Source organism: Dermochelys coriacea, chromosome 9 (assembly GCF_009764565.3).
Source record: "Dermochelys coriacea isolate rDerCor1 chromosome 9, rDerCor1.pri.v4, whole genome shotgun sequence".
Lineage (NCBI taxonomy): Eukaryota > Metazoa > Chordata > Testudines > Dermochelyidae > Dermochelys > Dermochelys coriacea.
The window spans coordinates 66,222,599-66,242,784 of record NC_050076.1 but is presented as its reverse complement, the minus strand read 5'-3'; the positions used below and the strand labels follow the sequence as shown (position 1 = coordinate 66,242,784).

The 20,186-nt window shown below is 48.5% G+C and overlaps 1 protein-coding gene across 4 annotated transcripts; it reads right to left on the bottom strand.

Moving 5' to 3' along the window:
* Positions 1-249: 249 nt before the first annotated feature.
* On the bottom strand, positions 250-16,303 carry NOX1 (NADPH oxidase 1). Of its 4 annotated transcripts, none has more exons than XM_043492937.1 (13): positions 15,715-16,303; positions 8,204-8,299; positions 7,648-7,758; positions 6,489-6,573; positions 5,632-5,780; positions 5,386-5,510; positions 4,811-4,949; positions 3,536-3,628; positions 3,055-3,290; positions 2,766-2,928; positions 2,376-2,522; positions 1,965-2,089; positions 250-956 (listed from the first exon to the last, which is right to left on the bottom strand). In XM_043492937.1, exons 1-13 carry the CDS (start codon positions 15,757-15,759, stop codon positions 830-832), a joined length of 1,641 nt encoding a protein of 546 aa, XP_043348872.1. In that variant the 5' UTR covers positions 15,760-16,303; the 3' UTR covers positions 250-829. The 4 variants fall into 4 exon arrangements, with proteins under 4 accessions (XP_043348872.1, XP_038272486.1, XP_043348873.1 ...); XM_038416558.2 differs by having other exon boundaries at positions 5,329-5,510; positions 15,715-16,301; XM_043492938.1 differs by lacking the exon at positions 15,715-16,303 and adding an exon at positions 8,552-8,606.
* Positions 16,304-20,186: the final 3,883 nt, after the last annotated feature.

The following is a 20,186-nucleotide window of genomic DNA, read 5'->3' as shown; positions in this document are numbered from 1 at the left end:
TAAACCTTTCTGCTGTGGCTACTGGATGACAGAATATTATAGGGTTCTGCTTACAGTGTCACCCAACAGAACTGCTGTGATGGGAGAGAAGGTGGCAATTTGACTTTACTACCCTTTGTTTTTTACAGTTAGTGCAGACAGAGCACAGGTTCAGCAGACACAGTCAGGCACTAGGTAAATGCTGTGCAATTGCATCTTAAAGTGAACAGAATCGTTCACCTGGGTTGGGTTTTATCACAAGCTATTTATAAGGGAAGCAAGTTTTGTTTATTTTAATACTCGTTTACAGAAACATTTACTGGAGAATATTTCCCCTTGGGGATGGATCAGCTATAAACGACCTCTGTCCTTCTACCCAGCAGATTTCCCCCAAGCCCATCATCCTGGAATTCCTCTATTCATGTCCAAAATCAAGTTTAATTATCAATCTCAGCCTTTGTCAGTCCCTTGTGCAGGTGCCACAATCAAACTTTAAGTTCATGCTGATTGCACCAGAAAGTCCATTTCAGCTCCCATCTGCATGCAAGATCACTGTTGACTTCTAGTGACGGAGACCCATTTCCCTCCCCTTCAAAGGAGATACAAGGTGGAAAATTCAAAAGAACACTTCCTTCGGAGGAATGCAGTATTGTTTTGGAAGCTCACTACTTCCTTGTGTTTAGTAGGTAGGAGACATGTGATTTGAATGTCTGTAGTTCCCAGTAGTGTCAGTCAGCGCATCCTCAGCATGGCCAGGTTGATTCAGTTTTAAAAGGAGCTGTAGAGGATCAGATAATTGCTCTCTGGGAGGCTGTGGTGTCAGACCATGTAGTCACCATGTTTCTGCTGCTTAGAAGTTCTCCTTGTTGAAGTAGAATTTGACCTTCCTAGGGTCCAGGCTGGAGTACTGATGGCAGCACTTCTGCAGGCTTTTTGCCAAAGCTTGAGGCCCACAAAGGAACACACCCACCACAGACCTGCACAGAACAAAGGAGATGTTAATGCTGGGGAGGAATAATCTGCCCTCCCCAGGCTCTGTCCAGGGCCCTTCACCATCTGTGGGCCTTCACTTGCCTCCATCTTCAGAACACACCCCCATCCTAGTCATTCATTGGTCCCTGCTGATGGGGCAGTGTATCAGATGAATTACATTGCATGTATTAGCCCGTAGCTCCAGGGAACTCTGAGACCACTTAACTCCTAACATCCCTTATGCCCATCACCCCTACCTCAGAGGAGACTCCAGTCCTCTTTACACCGTTCCTTCTGAACAGCTGTGTGTGGAGGAGCAATGGAGAAGGATTTTGCTGTGCAGGGTATTTATGATCAGTGCAGGAAACCTTCAGTTCTTCCCAGTGCTTCCCAGAAGGGGAGACGTTGCCATCATCGTATAGCACAGTGGTTTTCACCCTGTGGTCTAACGTCATTCCAAAGGGGTCTGCACCTCCATTTGAAATTTGTTAGAGGTCCACAAATGAGAAAAGGTTGAAAACCACTGCCATAGAAGATCCTTGAATTTCTGGCCTTGGGCCCAGTTTTCAGAGATGCTGAGCAGCCATGATTCCACTTGAAGTTAGTAGAAGCTGTAGGTGCTCTGCACCTCTGAAAAACCCAGGCTGTTAGAATCCAATAATCTGAGAGCTCTTCAGTAATTAACCACTGGAACAATTGATCAAGAGTTATGGTGAATTCTCCATTACTGGCAATTTTTAAATCAAGATTGGCTGTTTTTCTAAAATATCTGCTCTAGGAATTATTTTGGCAAGTTCTCTGGCTTGTGTTATACAGGGGATCAGATGATTACTATAATCCCTAACCTATGAATCCAATCGTTCTGGTGCTGTATCATATACAGCTCATTCTCAGTGTCCTTACTTGGCACCTGTGCTTACAGAAGCAGCACTAGACTTGCTGGGCATGCAGTCTGAGGAGGAAGAGGCATTTCCAGTTCTGGCAACCTGGTCTCCAGGGCACTAGACACCTACCTGGGGTGGGCAGTTGCCACTGTAGAGAACTCATTGCTCCACATGGGTCTCCCAAAGGAGGTTTTCTGTTTGAGACCTGTCACCACATCCATGTCTTTATCAAAGTTGAAAGCTGCTTGGCCAGCCTAGAGTTACAGGAGATGAGGAGTGAGAACAGGCAGTCGGGCTGCAGGAGCCCTCTTTCATGAGGCCTTGGCCTCAACTGTTGCCACCCTCCCTGAGGGGTTAAATGGCAGAATCCCCACTCTGGTGCCTGTGTTCATCTTGTCTAGCTTTTAATATGGTGTTCTCACCTTCTTCCCATCCCTATCTACAGACATTCTCCCCGTTCCCTTCTGGGCCATAGTGTTCTCCCCTCCTAGACTGTGACACATCTCCTGCCATCAGGACCATATAGTGTATGAGACTCACAATGCTGTTGTCCCAGCCCGTGAGGAAGAGTCTGTAGTTCAGGAAACCTGCTTTGCCAGATTCTTCCATCTCTCGCTCCAGGGAGGCGAGCAGGTCATTGAACCAGGCAAATGCACCTGTATCCCGGCAGAGCCAGTAGAAGTAGATCTGGGATCCAACAGCACAAAGAGAAAGAGATGTTACTGACAATGGGAGAGCTGTGCACTGCAGTGGAGCAGAGGAGAGTCCCCATTACAGTAAGGACAGATTCAGCAGGAAGGCTGTAGCTTCGCATTCTAGGACAGTGCTGGGGATGGTGGGAAGTTGCACTTTAAGGACACACGAGGTTGCTGGGAATGAAGGTCAGACAGACAGCTGTAGGGCCAGCCTTTCCCCCATTTCACTGGTTACCTTTTTGGTTTTGAGACGCTGGTCTGCATGCTGGAACTTGTACCAGATTGATTTCAGTACTGAGGCAAAGGGCGTGACCCCGATCCCTGCTCCCACCAGCATGGCAACCTCATACTGGAACACGTCTTCACTGGCTGTGCCAAAGGGGCCATCCATCTCTATCCTGGTAAAATAAGGCAGGACCCAGGTAAGAGGTCGAAGCCACTTCCCTGGATCACTTTGTATCACAAAACTCTTCCCAGAGGTAGAGTTCTATTGGCTTCCTGACTCTAATGCAGCCCTGGCCTACCTGGGTGTCTTTGGTTTCTGCTGCTGAAAGGTATCAATTAGATTCTCTGTCCAGTCTCCTGCTGCCCGGATGTGGACGGAGAAAAAGTCTTCTTCTGGTGCAGAGGTCAGGGTGAAAGGATGCCACTCCAGGCACGAGACAGAGGGACAATTGATGAAAATATACTGTCCCTCTTCCATGCTGAAGCCCTTCTTGTGCATCTGTAGTTCCAATACTTTTGATGGATGCATGACAGCCTGTGGGAAAGGCACATCCACAAAGCATGAGTATGTCCCACCCAGCTGCCACTACAGTGACACCACTACTTGGGCTATGCCTGGAGTAGCTCGGAGCACCCCACACAGGGAGCCTACAGTGATTCCTGCTGGGAAAGAATGGGATTGGAGTGACTAGGAGCTCCCACAGGCAGTGCTTCTATCCCATTGCCTACAGTGACTCCTGCTGGGAGAGGCTGCACTGGCTGTGCCAAAACACCCCTTACCTTTGTAACAACGACCCTCTGCTGAGAACGCCAAAAGCGTAATAACCGCTCAAAGACATAGAGAAGGACTGGGGCCAGCACCCACTGCCAGGACTGTGGAGACAGAAGTGAGTAATATGTTGTGAGAGCCTTTCCATCTCTGAAGAAGCCAATGGGCACTGAGGGGAGGTCTGGCAGTGTAGGACACTGATGTCCCTACCTGGTAATTCCCAGCTCAAACGTTCTCGCCTAATGTTTTGAGAAATGTCGTTATGACACAGGAGACATGGCTCCATGCTGGTGCCGGGTGACATGGGCGCACCAGAATTGTCACTAGTACCTTATACCTAAAGAGCACTGTCCCACCCATCTAATTCAGGTTGTCACATTGCTCCCATCACCAGGGGTCTGGGCAGAGGGTGAGAGCCATTGCTCAGGAGTTGTCCCTGCAATCCATGCCAGCTTGGCACAGAGCTCCCCTGGGTGATGCTCACTAGTGCAGTGCGGGTTACAGTGAATGAGGGGAGGGTATTTCAGTCTAATGTCAATTCAGAGAGCAGGAGAAAAGCTGGGTTTCCAAGCCCCTCGGCAGAGGGCTTTGTATATTGTCCATGTCGTCCCCTCTTCTTAACCCTTTTGAGAACTGGCTACTTCCCAGCTGGATGACACTGAGGGCTACCCCCAGAGCAGCAGGTTGGAGCTGCTCTTACCTGATAGGAGCCTTGCCCTGTACTGTTGCCTGCTGCCATTTCTCACCCACCCTGTCAGGCTGGGAACCAGCAGGGAAGAGGTGGGTTGGCCAGGAGTGTACATTGCAGGGGATGGGGCTCTCTTGGCAAGAAGCACCTGGAAAGTTGAACAGGGCTGAGGCAGACTGTGAAGGGCCCCCGTGGGATACTTGGCATGGAGAGGCTTTAGGGAGGTGGGAGGGAGCTTGTTCTATTGGGAGGCATGAGTGACAGGAAGGGGAAGGAATTAGGAGAGTCAGAGAACTCCTCAGTGGTTTGAACATTGGTCTGCTAAACCTAGGGTTGCGAGTTCAATCCCTGAGGGGGCCATTTAGGGTTCTGTGGCAAAAATTGGGGGACTGGTCCTGCTTTGAGCAGGGGGTTGGACTAGATGATCTCCTGAGGTCCCTTCCAACCCTGATATTCTATGCAAGTATCTCTCCCATCACACCATGGAAAATGAGATTGTGTCAGTGGCTGAGCTGCACCCTCCTGATGAGACAAGGGTGAGGTCTGTCAGTCAGCTCAGTGTGGTCTGCCAGCTAATATCTGCACTGGAAGGACTCACCTCAGCTGGGATGCTCCCAAACTCGGGCTCTTCACAGTGGGAGTGTTTGTTTTTTCTTCCCCAGTGTGTAGGGTCCTGCGCACAGTGCACAGGGTTGTGCTTACTCAAGCTCTCCGCTGTCTGCCCACGAACAAGACCACTGGGAGAGGAGAGAAATGTCACCACAGCTCTCCTGATCCAAGCCTGCTTACCTCCCTGCTTCACCTTCATAACTGCTCAGCAAAGGAGGAAGGGGAGACGCTGGCTTAGAGATGGGGAGCATGTGATAGCAGGAGGTTCTGCTGGCAAACTGGGGAGGGTGGAACAGTCAGAGGAGGGGGTTGGGTAAAGGGAGGGTGAGACAGGTGCTTGGCTGGGAAGCGGGGAGGGTGACAGATGCTCCGCAGTGCTAGGGATGTGGTGTGAGAGTCTCATGCCAGGATAGGAAGTGGGGAGTGCAGGACAGATGGGGAGGTGGACAGGGCTTGCCAGTGAGATGCCATTTGGGAGTGACTTGTGGCTGCTGTGTGGTGCCTTACGCGATGCCATGGATGACAAGGCCAGCGAAGTAGATGGTGAAGAGGTGGTGTGTGTACCAGAAGACCTCGAAATAGCTCCTGCGGATGAACTCCATGGAGGAGGTGACCATGAGGATCAGCGCCACAGTGATGATCACGCCTGTCAGGCCCGGGATGGTAGTGAATGTCACGTACGCTGGAGTCTGCAAGAGAACACAGTGAGGAGACGGGGATGGTCACATAAAGTCAGCAGGCAGCACAGAATGAAGCCATGGCAGCCACCCTGGGGCTCACATCCCCACATGGCAGGCCCTGGGCACTCACCGTGCTGTTGGAGTGGATGGGGTTTAGCCACTTGTTACTCTCCTCATCTTGGTGCAGGTCGGAGAGAATGGAGGAGAGGCTCCCATCCGCAGCTTGCTGGCTATCATTGTACCACTCAAAGTTACACAGGTGGGCGATGATATGAACAGCTGAACATCACAGACACACAGAGAGAGAGAGAGAGAGAGATTGGAACCTACACCCTGGGAGTCCATCACCCTGGGCATGTCTACACTGGAATAAAAAACCTGCAGCACAGCCATGGCTGGCCTGGCTTAACTGACTTGGGCTGCAGGGCTAAAATTGCTGGGTAAACATTGGGGCTTGGGCTAGAGCCCAGGCTTTGGGACCCTCCTGCATTGTGGGGTCTCATAGCCTGGGATCTAGCCTGAGCCCAAATGCCTACACAGCAATTTTCCAACCCTGCAGCCCTAGCCCTGGGAGCCCAAATCAGCTGACCTGGGCCAGGCACAGGTGTTTAATTGCTGTGTAGACATACCCTTGGAGATCTGCTGCAAGCCAAGGCAACACAGCCTGCACTGAAAGGGTCAGCACCCCACCCACTGCCCTCTTGGATATAGAACACACGCTCGCCGCATGGAGACCGTGCTCAGACCCTGATCAACATCCCACTGGGGAAGGCCTGGGCATCTGCTCGCTCTGCCCCCCGTAGGGTGCCAGTTTGGGTTGGATGTATTCCTGGAGGTTTCATCACATGACATAATGTGACAATCCTGGAGGGTTAGCAACCCTAATCCGCAGGCCAGGGGGACCCTGAACCAGCGACTGCTGGCTGGTGCAGCACTTTTCTGTACTGAGTGACTGTTCATGTGCAGTGAGGTGGGTGCCTGACTTACCTGTGAACAGGGCAATCGTGTAGGCCACAAGCTTGTGGAAGGTGAGGTTGTGATCCAGCTGCTTCCTCATTGTACGCCTGCAGCACTGCAGGGAGGAGAGGAAATGGTCAGCAAATGGAGAGCTGCTTCCAGACAGTGGGTGCAAGAGGGGCAGGGCCAGCCTCTCTGTGTGTGGGGGGGGAATGGGGGCAGAGAAAGCCCCTCCCCATATTGGGCAGGGGGAGACTCTAGGGGCAGGCAGGCAGGCACATGGACACATAGGGCCAGGGGCCATGTTGCGTATTGCATCTAGCTGTAGCCAATGAGGGGACCTTGTCCTCAGCTGGAGCCACTTGGGCATTGGTGCTAGCAACCCTACCCCTGTGATTAGTGGCTTTCCCCCTACGCTGCCTCCTGAGGTGAAGCAGCCACTGCTGCAGGAGGCACATGGAGCCCTCCCCTGTCCTCAGGAGCCAGAACACCTTTTAGGTGAGGGAGGAGATGGCACCATTCTCAGAGTAGGGAAGGAGGGAGGTGTCCCTCCCCTCTGCCAAGCCCTGGGTCAGTCTGTTCCCTGCCCTTCTTCCTCCATCCCTGCAACACCCAGCCTGGGAGGATGCAGAAGGGGTGAAGAGCCCCTGAAGCTGCCCCTCTGGCCTAGGAAAGGGGAGGAGGGGACCGTGCTGCAGCCCCGCAGGTCCAAGAGAAGAGGCTGCAGAAGCTGCAGGAGGGGTGGGGGGGGGGTGGATAATTAATTGCTGGGCTGAGGGAGGGCCTGTGGGGGGACACAGAAGTAATTAATGGGAACTATGAGCATTGGGGAGATTGGTGGGAGACCTCACCCAACCGTACCCCATCAAGCAGCAGCAGTAAAACCCCCTCACACTGTACATGTGGAAGAGTTGGCTGCACTGATTTCACACACACACACACACACACAGGCACATAGCCTGAGCCAGGGGACATGCAAAGGCCACATCACAAACACAGTAGTATTTGTAAATGACTTTGGGACCAGTCTCCTGATGTTTTGATGTCTGGCTCATTCTGTCACTAGTGCATGACCCTGCTGGGTGTGACTGGCCGGGAGTGCCAGGTGAAGCCAGAATCAGTCCCAGTCCTGGGTGAGCGTTTGTGCGGTGGGATGGGGAGTGATGGTGGGGCAGGGCTGGTCACTCACCGAGCAAGTGCCCCTCAGGAAGGAGAGCAGGTTGCGACACACTGGTAACAGGATCAGCATGCTGTTAAAGTTCAGGCATTTTGCAGAGGCCCGGGCCCATGCCAGCGCAGACTGGAGAGGAGATGGGGATGTGCAAAGACTGGGTCAGTCTCACTTTGTGGGTGCCCACCAGTAACCAGCTATCACTGTATACACCACACTGCATTTGGCTTTAATGCAGGAGCCTGAGGCCCTTCACACACCCCAGGGAGGGGGGGATTTTTCCATCCTCCCCTCACTGAACAGCAGTGGGTGCTAGTGTATGTCAATCACTACTGGCTAGTGTTCTGCCCCAGCCAGCACTAGACTTCTACTGTGATGAAAGCCCAAAGGGGTCATAGCCACAAACAACCTCGCTGGTGTGGAGCAGCACCAGCAGGAAATGGGGGGCAGGGGACGTTTACACAGCTGGTCCATCTCCAGCCTGAAGGGGGCTGTGATGGGAAACACTCCCAGCTGATAAGGTCAGTGTTTTGCAAAAAGAGGGGCAGGGGAGAGAGAGGGAGACTGTCCTTACCCCAAGTAGCACTCTGGTGTAGTAGAACTTCTTATCCCTGTCAAATAGCAGGAAATAATATACAAACAGGAAAACATTCAGGCCCAACCAGGCTGCCTAGAGAGGGGGAGAAAAGACAGTTAAATGGCAATTGAAAGACCCCACAATCAAACAGGGTGTTAGTGTGTCTGAGGGGAGGAGGTACCAACAAAAGAATTGTTGCATCCGATGAAGTGAGCTGTAGCTCACGAAAGCTTGTGCTCTAATAAATTTGTTAGTCTCTAAGGTGCCACAAGTCCTCCTTTTCTTTTAACAAAAGAATTGTGTCTCCTTTATTTCAGTGAACCTTAAAGGGAAATGCTAGTGTACCATAAAATTCAGGAGGGCCAGATCCTCAGTTGCTGTAGCTCTACTGACTTCCGGGGAGTGATTCCAATTTATACCAGCTCAGGATGTGGCCCACGGGCTGTAATCACTGCATCTAATTAGAAAGCAGAGTGATCACTTGCAACAGCACTTTCAGAGAGGCTCACTGATTTTGGTGCTCATTTTGAGACACTTTGTGTCTGATGTTCTGAGGTGCCATGACGCCCCTTGAGACCAGTAGAAGCTGTGAGAGCTCAGCACTGTGCTGGTGTTCCTGGGAAAAGGAGTTGGCCCTGCAGCCCTAGAGGGTTAAGACCTCATTTTCTGAGGTGAGAGCACCCACAGACAGCTCCTATTGAAGTCATGGGAAGCTGGATACCAAGGAGGACGCAGAGCTTGCCACACTGAAGGAACTTCTGTTCCCAAATGCTCCTTGTATTGGCAAACCTTAGCAGGGCAGACGAGTTCTCAGCATGAGTCCAGGGGAACTGTGGATTGAAATGAAAGGAGAATGTCCCTGCTACTCCCCATTATCTGAGGTTATTGGGCCTGTAGGTGATGAGGGAAGGACCAGACTAACAGAAAGTCCATCAGCTGGTTCTGTTTGTATCACTGTTCCCAAGGGTCTCACCTGTCATCTGGCTTTGGGGGGCTGTTCAGAGCCCAAGATAGGACTACAGTAGTGCTGCTCAGTCACTCAGTGAGAGGGGTTAGCATCTCCTCTTCCCCCCCCAAACAAGAGCGTGATGCTGTTCATGGACAGTTTCCATTCAGCCCATCGGATCACGTCAGTGACAGGACAATGGGTATCTGACACCATCTGAGTGTCCTGGCCTAGGTTAGAGGAGTCGCTGGTTCTCTGTCTAGCTCCCAATGGAGAAGTGCCCATATTACAATCCCCTGGCATAGCTGGCACTCTGTCTCAGCAGAGAGGCCAAGGGCAATGCATAAAGTGATCTGAAAAAAGTGGCAGGACTATCATATTGTGGGAGCAGCAGCTTTGGTAAGACCATGTTTAAAATGCACCCCTCAGCAACCCAGGTCAGTATTTATATATTTATTTAATATGTTGGATCTGTGACTCCTTGCAAACGCAGCCTTTGCCCTCCCTTCAGCGCGCACACACGCACGCACGCACACACAGCACTGGCTGAAGGGGCCATCGAGACAGAATTCCCCTCTCATCTCTCACCTTTCCAGGTCAGGGTAGCATAGCTGTTGGGAGGAAGCCAGCCCTTCCAGTACCTAAACTGTCCATGGTCTGTGGATAAGTAGAGGGCTTCCATCTCCAGGGCAGTCAGGCCAGTATCTTTCCCCAGCAGTAGCAGCACTTATCAAACATCAAGAGAGCCAAAATTCCTCAAGCACAAATCCCACATCAGATCTCTGTGCTTCTATGGCAGCTGTTGGCCACTGAGTTAGATCCTGATCCTGCCGCTGGCTCCATGCAGGCAAACCCCTGTGCCCAGCCCATGCAGAGTCCACTGATGCCAAAGCAGCAGGCATTGCAGATCTTCCAAGATATTTAGATGCCTAACTCCCTCTGAGCATTTGGGCCAAATTCCACTTTCAGTGACACAGTTGTAAATGCAGAGTAACAACTAACTTCTGTGCAGTGACTGGTTTTACACCCCTGTAACTGAGAGCAGGATCAGACCCCATTTCACTAGACACTGTAGATGATTTCTTTCATATTACACCATAGTTTAGCTTACTCAGTAATTTAGTAGGTGTAGTCACACAGGTTTCAGAGTAGCAGCCGTGTTAGTCTGTATTCGCAAAGAGAAAAGGAGGACTTGTGGCACCTTAGAGACTAACAAATTTATTTGAGCATAAGCTTTCGTGAGCTATGGCTCACTTCATCAGATGCACAGTAATCCTGGGACCAACATGGCTGCAACACCACTGCAAACAAAACTGTCCATGGAATTTAAAGTGTTTCCACTAAGTCAGTGTGTGCGAAGCTGTAACTCAAAGGGAAGCAGAAGGGGCCATTTAAATAATCTAGGAAATTCTTAGCAAAGCACGCAAAGTATTTACTATTGAATAGATGCTACCATGACACTAGCCAGCCAGAATCCTAATGAGAAATATGGAAAGAACATGCATTTATTGTTTTAGAATGATTTTTTTTATCATTACAATGTTTTTATTTAATTATGTTATTTGAACCAAATTCAGCAGTCCTTATCGAGCAAAAGTCCCATGGACTTTATTAGGAGGTAACTTGGGCACTTCAGAGCTCAAAAAGGTACTTAAACTCATGCCTAACTTAACTGTGGCATGTAACCAATGGCTTAAATCAGCCACTGTACCAGCTGACTGGTGGATAGCTAATGTGATGCTGATTTTCTTTTAAAAAGGCTCCTCAGGTGATCCTGGCAATTACAGGCTGGTAAACTTAATCTGAGTACTGGCCAAATTGGTTGAAACTATAGTAAAGAACAGAATTATCAGACGTATAAATGAACGTGGTATATTGGGGAAGAGTCAACTCCCTTTTCCAAAGGGAAATCATGCCTCCCCAATTTATTAGAATTCTTTGAGAGGGTCAACAAATATTTGGACGGGTGAAATCCAGTGGATATAGTGTACTTGGACTTTCAGAAAACTTTTGACAAGGTCCCTCCTCAAAGGCTCTTAAGCAGAGAAAGGAATCCTGGGATAAGAGGGAAGGTCCTCTCCTGGATCGCTAACTGATTGAAAGACAGGAAACAAAGGGTAGGAATGGTCAGTTTTCAAGCAGAGAGAGATAAATAGTGGGATCCCCCAAAGATCTGTACAAGGACTCATGCTGTTCAACATATCCATAAATGATCTGGAAAAGGGGATGAACAATGAAGTTTGCAGATGATACAAAATAACTCAAGATAGCTAAGTCAAAAGCAGACTAAAAAGAGTTAGAAAGGGGGATCTCACAAAACTGAGTGACTGGGCAAAAAAATGGCAGGAGAAATTCAGTGCTGATAAATACAAAGTAATGCACATTTGAAAACATAATCCCAGTTATACACACAAAATGATGGTGTTGAAACTAGCTGTTACTTCTCAAGAAAGAGATCTTGGAGTCATCATGGATAGTTCTCTGAAAACATCTGCTCAATGTACATCAGCTGTCAAAAGAACTAACAGAATGTTTGGAATCATTAGCAAAGGGATAGATAATAAGACAGAAAATATCATAGTGCTACTATATAAATCTATGATCCTCCCATACCTTGAATATGGTGTGTAGTTCTGGTCACCCTTTCTCAAAAAAGATATGTTAGAATTGGAAAAGGTACCCTTTTAATGATTAAGGGTATGGAACAGCTTTCATATGAGGATAAATTAAAAAGGCTGGTACTGTTCACCTTGGAAAAGAGACAACTGAGGGGAATATGATCGAGGTCTATAAAATCATGAACGATGTGGAAAAAGTGAATAAGGAAGTTGTTTATTGCTTCACATAACACAGGAACCAGGCATCACCCCATGAAATTAATAGGCAGCAGGTTTAAAACAAAAATAAGGGCACATGGCCGCCAGGGGAGGCTAACCCCGCACCCTCCCCTTCTGCCCCCTCTTCTCCCCCTTTAACCTCCCCCTCCCCTGCAGGAGCCCAAAACATCCCCACCACAGCCCCAGTCCCGGTGCGCTGCAGCTTCAATGCCCACAGCCCCTGGGCAGTGCAGCCATAGCACCTCCAGCCCTGGTGCTTCAGGAGGCCTGGCAGCACGGACGCCGTGTCCCCAGCCCTGGGTATCTGGGCAGCATGGTCACCGCGGCCCCCAGTCCAGTTGCTCAGGCGGCTGGGTGGCATGGTCGCCACGCCTCCAGCTCCAGGGATCGGGTGGCCGGGCAGCGCGGTCGCCACACCTCCAGCCCCAGTTCTCAGGTGGCACGGTCACTGCACCCCCAGCCCCAGGGCTCCGGGCGGCTCCCAGTTCCAGTGCTCAGGTGGCCAGCCCCGGAGCGCCGAGCAGGCAGCACGGCCCAGCACCAGCGTCCCCGAGTCCCTGCAGAAGGCACACTGGCCTGGAGGTGGGGCCATGGTAGGTTGTCTGGGGAAGCAAAGCCTTTCCTAGGGTACCCACCACCCATGATAAGGAAGTTCTTTGTCACACAATCTATACAACTCATTGCCAGGGGATGTTGTGAAAGCCAAAAGTATAACTGGATTCAGAAAAGAATTAGACAAGTTAATGGAGAATAGGTCCATCCATGGCTATTAGCCAGTAAGATCGGGGATACAACCCCATGCTCCGGGTGTCCCTAAACCTCCAATTGCTAGGTACTGGATGACAGGGGATGGATCACTCAATACGTTGCTCTGTTCCATTCACCTCTGAAGCATCTGGCCACTGTCAGAATACTGGACTAGATGATCCATTGGTCTGACCAAGTATGGTCCTTCTTACGCTTTTATGTTTAAACATATGAGTAGTCTAATTAACATCAAAGGGACTACTCACATGCTTAAAGTTAGGCATGTGTTTCAACACCTGCCTGAATCGGAGCCTTTATTATTTAAGTGTTGCCAATATGTATAACACAAGCCGATAGTCCTTGTCCTGAAGATCTTACTGTCTAAAATGGATTAACTATTTAGGCCTTGATAATATAACAAGCTTTGCACCAGTATAATATGGGCCCTGTGAAGGAAGAAGGGGTCCACGGGGTGTGTGACCCTAGTAAATCAGTAGAACCCTGAACAATACAAAATTTGCATTGGCATCCGATCCGCAAAAATGATCCGGATGCGGATATCTGTGGATATAAAGCAGATATCCGTGGATTTGCGGGGCTCTATAGATCAATGCCTTAGGTACAATGCTGTTTTTCTATCACTTCCACTGGTTTCCTTCTCACAAAGGCAATGAACTGGCTTCCTCAGCAAGCAACTATGATGTAATATATAAGAGATCATGACCTTAGGTTGGGACTAAGCAGGGGAGCTGATAAATTCTTAACAAAATTATGCTGTTGTCATTCCTTTATCTATAAAGAATGAGGAAAGGGAAATAGAGAAAATGTTTGACATGGCACCAGGGTTTTGTAGTTTTCTCTGAAGAAATCCTTAAATATAATAAAAGTTGAACTGACAGAATAGTGGTGGTGGTGGTGGTGGGGAAATCTGTGAATATTCATTCAAATTGAAAACTGGATTTTGATGTAACTGTGTTTGGCCCCATTTTTTGTTGTTTTTGCTTTCCATAAACACTTGAGCAGCCAGGTTTTACCAGTGTGAATATTCCCAAAAAACAAATTTCAAGCCTGAATATTTCCCAAAAGCAACATTTCAGATTGTGTATTCAATTACAATATTCAGCATTCTAAATGTGTGATGTGTTGGCTAGTTGCATCAGTTGTCCAGTCAGGAGACAGAAACAACACTTAAAGTGACTTAAGTGACTGACCAACAGAGACTGAATTTTACATTTCAATTATCAAACATTTGCAGCACCCTGGTTGTGAGTAGAGCTGATTGGGGGTTTTCTTGCAAAATGATTTTTCAATGGAAAAAGTACTTTTCACAAAATCAGAAATTTCCATAGGACATTTTTAATTTTTGTTGAAATGTTTCAGTTTTCTGTCAGGAAATTCAAAATGAAATATTGAGTTTTGAGATAGTTTGACCCAGATTGAAACATTTAGATTTGTTGAACAGAGTTGAAACATTTTGTTACACAAAGTAAAACTATTTCCCTATGCTTATTCCCCCCCCCCCCCCGACCGTTACACCTTCTTGTCACTGTTGGAAATGGGCCATCCTGATTATCACTACAAAAGGTTTTTTTCTCCTGCTGATAATAGCCCACCTTAATTGATCACTCTCCTTATAGTGTGTATGGCAACACCCATTTTTTCATGTTCTCTGTGTATATCTTGTTACTGTATTTTCCACTGCATGCATCCGATGAAGTGGGTTTTAGCCCACAAAAGCTTATGCTCAAATAAATTTGTTAGTCTCTAAGGTGCCACAAGTACTCCTCATTCTTTTTTCAACATGAAAGTGTCACAGTGCATCAGTGGAGTGGTAGTTTTGGGTGTTTCATGCTCCCTTCTCCCACATTCTATTCTATGGACTGTCTTCTTGGCCTGAGTACATCTCTTCTCATGACCAACAGTACATGGTGCATTGTGGGAAATGCACTGCAGCTAGAGAGCCTGGACCCTAAGGAAGAATGATGGCATGATGCACCTGAACTACAATTCCCATTCAGGCACTGCAGCACCATAGGCCAATGAAGTTTAATATCAAACTGGCTCAACACAAAAAATTTTGATTTGTTTCAACACACCAAAATGAAACACTTCCATTGTTTCTACTGAAAATATCAAAATGAAATGTTTCATTTCTGAATCGAAATTTGCCAGCATTTTCATTCTGTGAAAAAATTCAGTATTTTGACTCTTTTTCCCAATGAGGGATGATAGCAAGTGTCAAAATATTGGAATTTCCCATGCAATGGAAATTCCAATTTTTGCTAAGCTCTGTTTGGGAGCTATTCACATTGGGGTTAACATTTAATGAAGAAAGTCACTAATCAATTTGGATAAAAATATCTGGGAATTTCACAATCTGTTTATTAAGTTTTCTTTAATGGAAAAAGAGGGAAAATTCAAGGAATAAATTATTTGCTTAGTAATAAATACTTTAGATTTTAATCAGTTAGTTTGAACATAAAACAAAGATTTGAGTGATTTTTTTTTTTTTAAAAATACAGATTTTCGAAAGACCTCAGGCCAAATTTGTTCCTGGGATGACTCATTCCAAGCTAACTGAATCATGCTATAGATTATTTTTTCCTTTCTCTTTCCTATTTTAATACCTTGTCTAAGTAGCCAGCCTATTTATCCTCCTTCCAAGCAAGCCCTAGATGTGGAGTTTTGTAAGGACCTAATTCAGGGCAGCATTTTAGCATGTTCTTAATGTGTGCTAAAATCCCTGTGCTTACAGGTAAGAACATGCTGAAGTGGTGTCCTGAGTTGGGGCCTAAATCTTTTTAAGTTCATAAGTCTATTTCATTCAGGTTTATTCAGTAAAGCTACTGGTAGTTGTATAAAATGAACAGTATTTGCCATTTCTCCATGACCAACTAGTGCTAGATATCTTTTTTTTAAATGTGTCTCTCATGATCTAAAAAGAATCTCTAACTGGATATGAATAAAGAGTCACTTACCATCACCACAGCTGGAAACCAGTGGTTCACGACCCAGTTTCCCATTGGTGTTCTACAAGGATCTGTGCTGTTACCACTCTTCTCTGGCTGCCTGTGTGTCCAGACAGATTCGCTTTTTCTGTCTCTGTATTCCTCAGGATCTGTTTGTGATTCTGTGTGTCTCTCTTTTAACTTGTTTCACCTGTTTTATCAACTTGGCAGGAGATCTGGCCCATGAGAATGGAACTGCAGGGGTTTTCCCTGCTGGACTTCCATTAAGGAAATGCTAAGCATTATTTTTTTTAAACTCTAACAGATTCTCTTAGAAAGGACCTGACTGCTCTACTGAGAAACACCTATGGCAAAACACCAGCCTTGTCTATCCAGAATAATATTCATGAGCCTTTATTCATTTATTCCATGCACCCAGGCTAGGGCACACCCCAACCAGGGCGAGTTTCACAATACTTGGTGTTTTTCTGCATGCCCCAGCTCCTGGAGTCAAGAGATCTCGAGAGATTCTAGCCCACATGGTTGCAGAGAGCAGCTGGAATATGGGTGATGGCTCAGAAACCAAAAAACAAATAAAAAGACGGAGGGGCGGCGAGTTATATGCACTCGTGGTACCGCGCTCCAGCAATATTCAGGGCCCGGCTCCACCAACGTTTGGGCCGGGTCTCTCCCCCGGCTCCGCCTGCGCCTCCCCCGAGTGTCCCCCAGCCCCCACTTGCTGCCCCTGCTCACCTCCCCTGGCTCCGGAGCCCGCAGCTCATGCTGCCTCTGCTCTGCGGGCTCCCCGCATCAACTGCTGCCATAGGGTCCTAGTGCCCCCCATTCTCTAATGGCAGAGCAGGCTGCCCTCTCCCTGCCCTTCTGCCCTAGCCCTGAGCCTCTCCAACGCCCCAAGCCCCTCATCCCCCCCACCCTAATCCTCTCTCCCAGCCCTGAGCCCCTCCCAAACCCCTCATCCCCAGCCCTCACCCCTTCTATCCCCAAACTCCCTCCCAGAGCCCACACTCCCCTCCTCCCCAAACTCCCTCCCTCTGCACCCCCTCCCGCCCCCAAACTCCCTCCCAGAGCCTACACCCCTCCAACACCCCTACCCCCAGCCCAGAGCCTGCACCCAAACTCCCTCCCAGAGCCTGCACCCCAGACCCCCTCCCCCACCCAAACTCCCTCCCAGAGCCTGCACCCCAGACCCCCTCCCCCACCCAAACTCCCTCCCAGAGCCTGCACCCCTCCTGCACACTAATCCCCAGTCCAGGGCCTGCACCCCAGACCTCCTCTTCCCACCCAAACTCCCTCCCAGAGCCTTAGGCAGGTGGGGGGCAGAGTTTGGGGGGGCAAGTTATGGGCACCACCAAAATTTCTACGAACCTGCCACCCAGCCCTACCCCAGATTATTATTTTGAAAAATCTCATGACGTGCGAGGGCCTGATATTTGAATTCCTGGGGCTGGCAATACTGGAGATAGGATGTGTAGGGCTGGTGTCTGTATGCATGTATCGGAAACGGGTGTGAACTAGGAAGCTCAAATCCAGATTTGGATCCAGCTCAGGGGTGTATGGAGTCAGAGTTCTGGTTTGGCCAGTCATAGAGATGGTCCTGAACAGGGGAGTTTGCAGCCAGCTTGAACTTCTCCAAAAATGACGTGCTTGAGATCCATCTCCGGAGTGGTTTCAGAACTCTGCAGGGATATATGGTGTTGTCCCAGTCAGCTGTTAGAAAGACAGGAGAAGTATTAGGGGGACTAGATGGCTCAAGTGACTGTTAAATGGGATATGCTGCCTTTGTCTCTGGGACAGCTCAGGAGCGACAGAAGTGTGTTACAATCCGGTGGCTGTTTGGTGATCCATCCAGAATGTGTTTGGCTTTTGATTAGTTCTTAACTGACAAGTGTTTACATCACAAAAAAATGTTCCCCTGCTGAGTGAATTCATCTCTGTGTGGCGGGAAAAGGGGGAGTACTCTCCAGGGCTAATTGATCTTTGGGAGTGGAGCGTGTTCTCACATGAGTCCATTTCTGAGGGAAGTGGGAGAATGCACTCCCTGCTCCATGCAGAAAGGATTTCCCACAATTGGCCAGGTGCTGCATGGGGCTTTTCACCATCCTCCAAAGCAACGGATAGTGCTGGAGGTAGGCAGCAGATTCAGTAGTCTGGTTTGCTAGGCAAATCCTGTTCCCCATCTGCCTCCCCCCACAATCCCTGCCACAGGTGTTATATGAGAAAAATACAAAAGGGAAGCTATGACTGCACAGTTCAACTAGTTGTAACAGTTTAATTTAAACGGTTTCAGCTTTGCTACTGCGGGAGTGGGGCTTGGAGTCAACCTGCAGTCCTAATATCTATGATAAGAATCAGGAAGCAGCGTCATCTAGGCCTGATTTGCACACCTGCTGAACACCTGCAGTTCTCACTGACTTCTGCTGGAGCTAAGGGTGCTCAGCATTTCTCAGAAATCAGGCTGACAGTGATCAGAACAGTGGAAGATCAAGAAAGGGAATTAGTATGCATAGAGTACCAAATTTGGAATCAGGACACCTGGGTTCTATGCCTGTTTCTGTCACTGATTAGCTGGGTGACTTTGTACAAGTAATTTTTCCTCTCTGTGTCCCCACTGTCTATTTAGATTGTAAATTCTTTGATACAGGGACTGTCTTTTACTATGTACAGTAGAACCTCAGAGTTATGAATACCTCAGGAATGGAGGTTGTTCGTAACTCTGAACAAAATGTTATAGTTGTTCTTTCAAAAGTTTACAACTGAACATTGACTTAATACAGTTTTGAAACTTTACTATCCAGAAGAAAAATGCTGTTTTAACCATCTTAATTTAAATGAAACTAGAACAGAAAGTTTCCTTACCTTGTCAATTTTTTTAAACTTTCCCTTTATTTTTAGTAGTTTAAATTTAACACAGTTCTGAACTGTATTTGCTTTTCTTTCTTTCTTTTCTTTTTTTGGTCTCTGTTGCTGTCTGTGTACTTCCAGTTCCAAATGAGGTGTGGTTGACTGGTCAGTTCGTAACTCTGGTGTTCGTAACTCTGAGGTTCTACTGTATATGTACAGCTCCTAGCACAAATGGGGCCCTGATCCATGTTGGGGCCCTGTAGCGCTACCATAAAAAAACTAATAACAAAATCCAGGTGGATGTTACTGGATGTCGAGTGGGACAACAAAAGCTTCCCTGTAAAAAGGGAGCTCCCTGCAATGCTGCATGGTACTTGGCCAGTGTCCCTTTCACTCCAGCATGCGCGCACACACACACACTCACTCAGCAATCCCAAATCAGCTCAGAGCACTGCCTTGTCTGTGACACAGGCGCCAGCAAGTGCATAGCTGGGACTGGAGCTGGCAGCTAGAAAACACTGTAAAGGGGCCATGGCCAGGGGTGAATATTGTTTTTCCCCAACCCTCCCTTTACTGTAGCATGCTCTTGCGCCTATTTTGTAAGGGGAGAATGTGACAGAGAGGGGAGGAGAGGAGGGGATGATGGGCCCTGTTTCTTTTCTCTCCCCCTCTCAAGGGCAGTGCCCTCCTATTCCCACCCCTGCCTTACATCTCCCCTGGAACTATCCCCTGTGCCAGTCTGGCCTGCCTGTGTGGGAGGCTGCTGATAATCATGGGGCTGAGGTGGACACAGCTTCCCTTCCCCAACACTTGTGTTTAGTGGCTCTAAAAAAGCACAGGTCTCCTCTACACTGGGGATTAAACCATCAGGGACCACCCGATGGTATAGCTGCACTGGCACAACCCCCCAGTGTAGACAGACAGCACCCCTGTAAGCACAGGGAAGGCTGCACTGATGCATTTTCATAGCCAGTCAGCACTAGGGCTATGCACTAGTTCAGCCATGCTAGTGGCTAGACACCAATACCTGGGGCAAACCTCTACTGTGGACTGGGTCTTGGGCAGTAAGTGGGGTGGCATGCACCTCCCAAGTGAGAGAGGACCTTAGAATGCACCTGAGTAGTGGAAGTTAACCCTTAGGATGCTGCAGGGCAGGAGGCTTATGCCCAGGCGCTTCTCTCCGTCTCTGGGGACAAACTTGTCATTTTGTATTTGGTGCCCAGATGTTTAGGATTTATACCACACCTTAGGGTAGGTAGGGACCATGGTGATGGGCATATCAGAAACGGATGGATGAGTAACCTGCCTTCTACAAGAACCCAAACTCTCCAACCACCTGCTGTCATCTGGGAATGAAAGGGTGGCCTAAGGTCTGTGCTTGGTGAATGTTTGTGATGCCATGAAGACTGATTCAGCAGGGAAGGGACTAGCCTGCAGGGTTCTGTTTCCCCAAAGGCCTTCCTTCCCCACTGTCACTCCCACCTGCATTTCCGGGGTCTGAGGTTCCCAGCACAGCACCTCAGGGTTGGCTGTGGGAAATCCCCTGTATTTAACTAATTGCTCTAGCCTCTGGGACAACTCCCACCATGCTGGCTAATCAGTCTTCTCCATGCTCGACTGATTTTGCTGGACCAAACTCT

Coding starts and splice junctions, on each gene's coding strand:
- NOX1 (XM_038416558.2), bottom strand. CDS start 15,759: ATGGGAAACTGGGTCGTGAACCACTGGTTTCCAGCTGTGGTGATG. Junction 5,781..6,488: donor CACGATTGCCCTGTTCACAG/GTAAGTCAGGCA, acceptor TGTGATGTTCAG/CTGTTCATATCATCGCCCAC. Junction 4,950..5,328: donor CTTGTCATCCATGGCATCGC/GTAAGGCACCAC, acceptor CTCCTCTCCCAG/TGGTCTTGTTCGTGGGCAGA.